General features: G+C 50.7%; 1 protein-coding gene across 1 annotated transcript; it reads right to left on the bottom strand.

Annotated features, from left to right (window-relative positions):
* Positions 1-488: 488 nt before the first annotated feature.
* LOC119279338 lies at positions 489-1,141 on the bottom strand. Its single transcript, XM_037560608.1, has 2 exons — positions 962-1,141; positions 489-851 (listed from the first exon to the last, which is right to left on the bottom strand). The coding sequence occupies exons 1-2, from the start codon at positions 1,139-1,141 to the stop codon at positions 489-491; spliced, it is 543 nt and encodes a 180-aa protein (XP_037416505.1).
* Between the last annotated feature and the right edge of the window lie 824 nt (positions 1,142-1,965).

Below are 1,965 nucleotides of genomic sequence, written 5' to 3'. Positions count from 1 at the left end.
GAAAGACTACAAGTTAGACTGCTAACTAGAACCAACCTTTTGTTTTAGCCGAAACAACACGGGACCCTACAATCGGACACGATAGCTTATGCATAAAAATAGCTCAAATAATTATCAGATGAGTTATCTAAAAAAAGGTGAAGGCAGGAAACTTAAAATTTGTAAAATAACCTAAAGCCGAAAAGATATATTGATGTCAATGACCGTGTGCACTTTTTTTTGCACTAGCTACGCTTCTTTTATCAACGGGCCTGGGTATGTTCTATTCGGCCCGGGCCCTACGTAACTTCTATATGGGCCTGGCCTTTTCGGGCAACTGTGGGACGATTTTTTTTCTTTTTCTCCCTCTACCACTGAAACTGAAACTGATGACTAACTGAAGAACTGAAAAAACAAAACAGAGTGAAGAAGACATGCCGAATTCGTACAGCGCAACACTTTTATTCAAATGTACATATCATTACGATTACAAATGATGCCCAATCTATTCACTTACGACTAATTATCATCACATAAACAAATGCGAGACCAATTACACAAACATAAAAAAGTGCGGCCATCAGCCCCATCAAATTGCCCTGCTTCTGCAATTCGATGAGTTTCTTCATCTGCTTGTTCAGCTTCTTCAGCTCTGCCGTCACTCCTGCATCCCCCACAGTAGCACCAATGGAAGGGCGGGCGCCCCCGATGGAATTGCCAGATCCAGGGGCCCCGGATCCAGATGCGCCCGATCCAAACTTGCCCAACTTCTCCGCCTCCAACGGTAAATCGAGCTCCCCTGATGCACCCTCCAGTTGAATCCGCTCTATGTACTCATCTAGCCACTCAAAATGGGTGCATTGCTTCAATTTCTGAAATCAGAAAGATGAACCCTAAATCCCAAATCCGACGGGGAAAAATGGGCAAATATGAAATTGGGAGACAAAAACCAAAATTGGCATATTGAGAAGTAAAATCTCACCTTTCCCTGCTCTGGTTTGCTCTCGCATTTCACGAATTCCCGCCCAAGGTTGCCATTCTTGTCGGTCGTTGTGACTAGCCGCTTCAGGGGTGCGATACGTGGGCATGCATGGCATCTTGTCATGGGCACTGCGCCATAGCGCGGCCATGAGCGGCGGGAGGCTGAAGCGGAGCTCGACATTGCTAGGTCGCGGCCCGGAACGGCGTTGCTGCGCGTCGTCGCCGGAGAAAAAGAACAACAACGGTCGGGGAGGGGGAGGGGGGAGGATGGGCTCGGGTGCTGCACGGCTCGGGGCACGGCTCGGTGTCCTCTTGTACCAATGCTGACCTGGATAAGTTAGTGGGTCCCATGCTGTGGGTCCCGCTCACCTGACCAATGCTGAGTTGGATAAGTTAGTGGGTCCCATGCTGTGGGTCCCGCTCACCTGATTCGAGTTTTAAACATGTGTCTTTGGATTAGGCAGCAGTGTCGCATGGGAGCTATTTTTTCCAACGAAGATGTCGCATGAGAGCGATTACAACCAACTACGTCGCATGAGAGACAATTTACACCAACGACGTCGCATGGGAGCTATTCACCCAAGAGAAAGGGAGGCAGCTCGGGCTCTCACAAGAAGAAAGGACACAAGGTAGCCACTGCGAATGGCACGCTAATGACCATGAAGCTGCTGGTGGACACCAAGGCCCAACGCGTGGTCTACGCCGAGGCCGGCAAGGACGTCGTCGACTTCCTCTTCTCCCTCCTCACCTTGCCAGTGGGCACGGTCGTCAAGCTTCTGGGGACCGACACCATGGTCGTCAGCGTCGGCAACCTGTACGGCAGCGTCGAGAAGCTCGACGACACCTACATCGTCCGTGAGAACGCCAAGAAAGCCCTGCTCGCCCCTGCTGCTGGTTGCGAGAGCGGCAACGTTCTTCAGTTACCAGAGGCGGAGGCACCGGAGACCGATCGCTTTTTCCGCTGTAGCTCCTTCTACTACTCCGACTGCTACAACAATGTTACCA

The sequence above is a fragment of the Triticum dicoccoides genome, chromosome 3B (genome assembly GCF_002162155.2).
Source record: "Triticum dicoccoides isolate Atlit2015 ecotype Zavitan chromosome 3B, WEW_v2.0, whole genome shotgun sequence".
In the NCBI taxonomy this organism is placed as follows: Eukaryota; Viridiplantae; Streptophyta; class Magnoliopsida; order Poales; family Poaceae; genus Triticum; species Triticum dicoccoides.
Note: the sequence above shows the minus strand (reverse complement) of the source record. Positions and strands in the feature narration are given on the sequence as shown.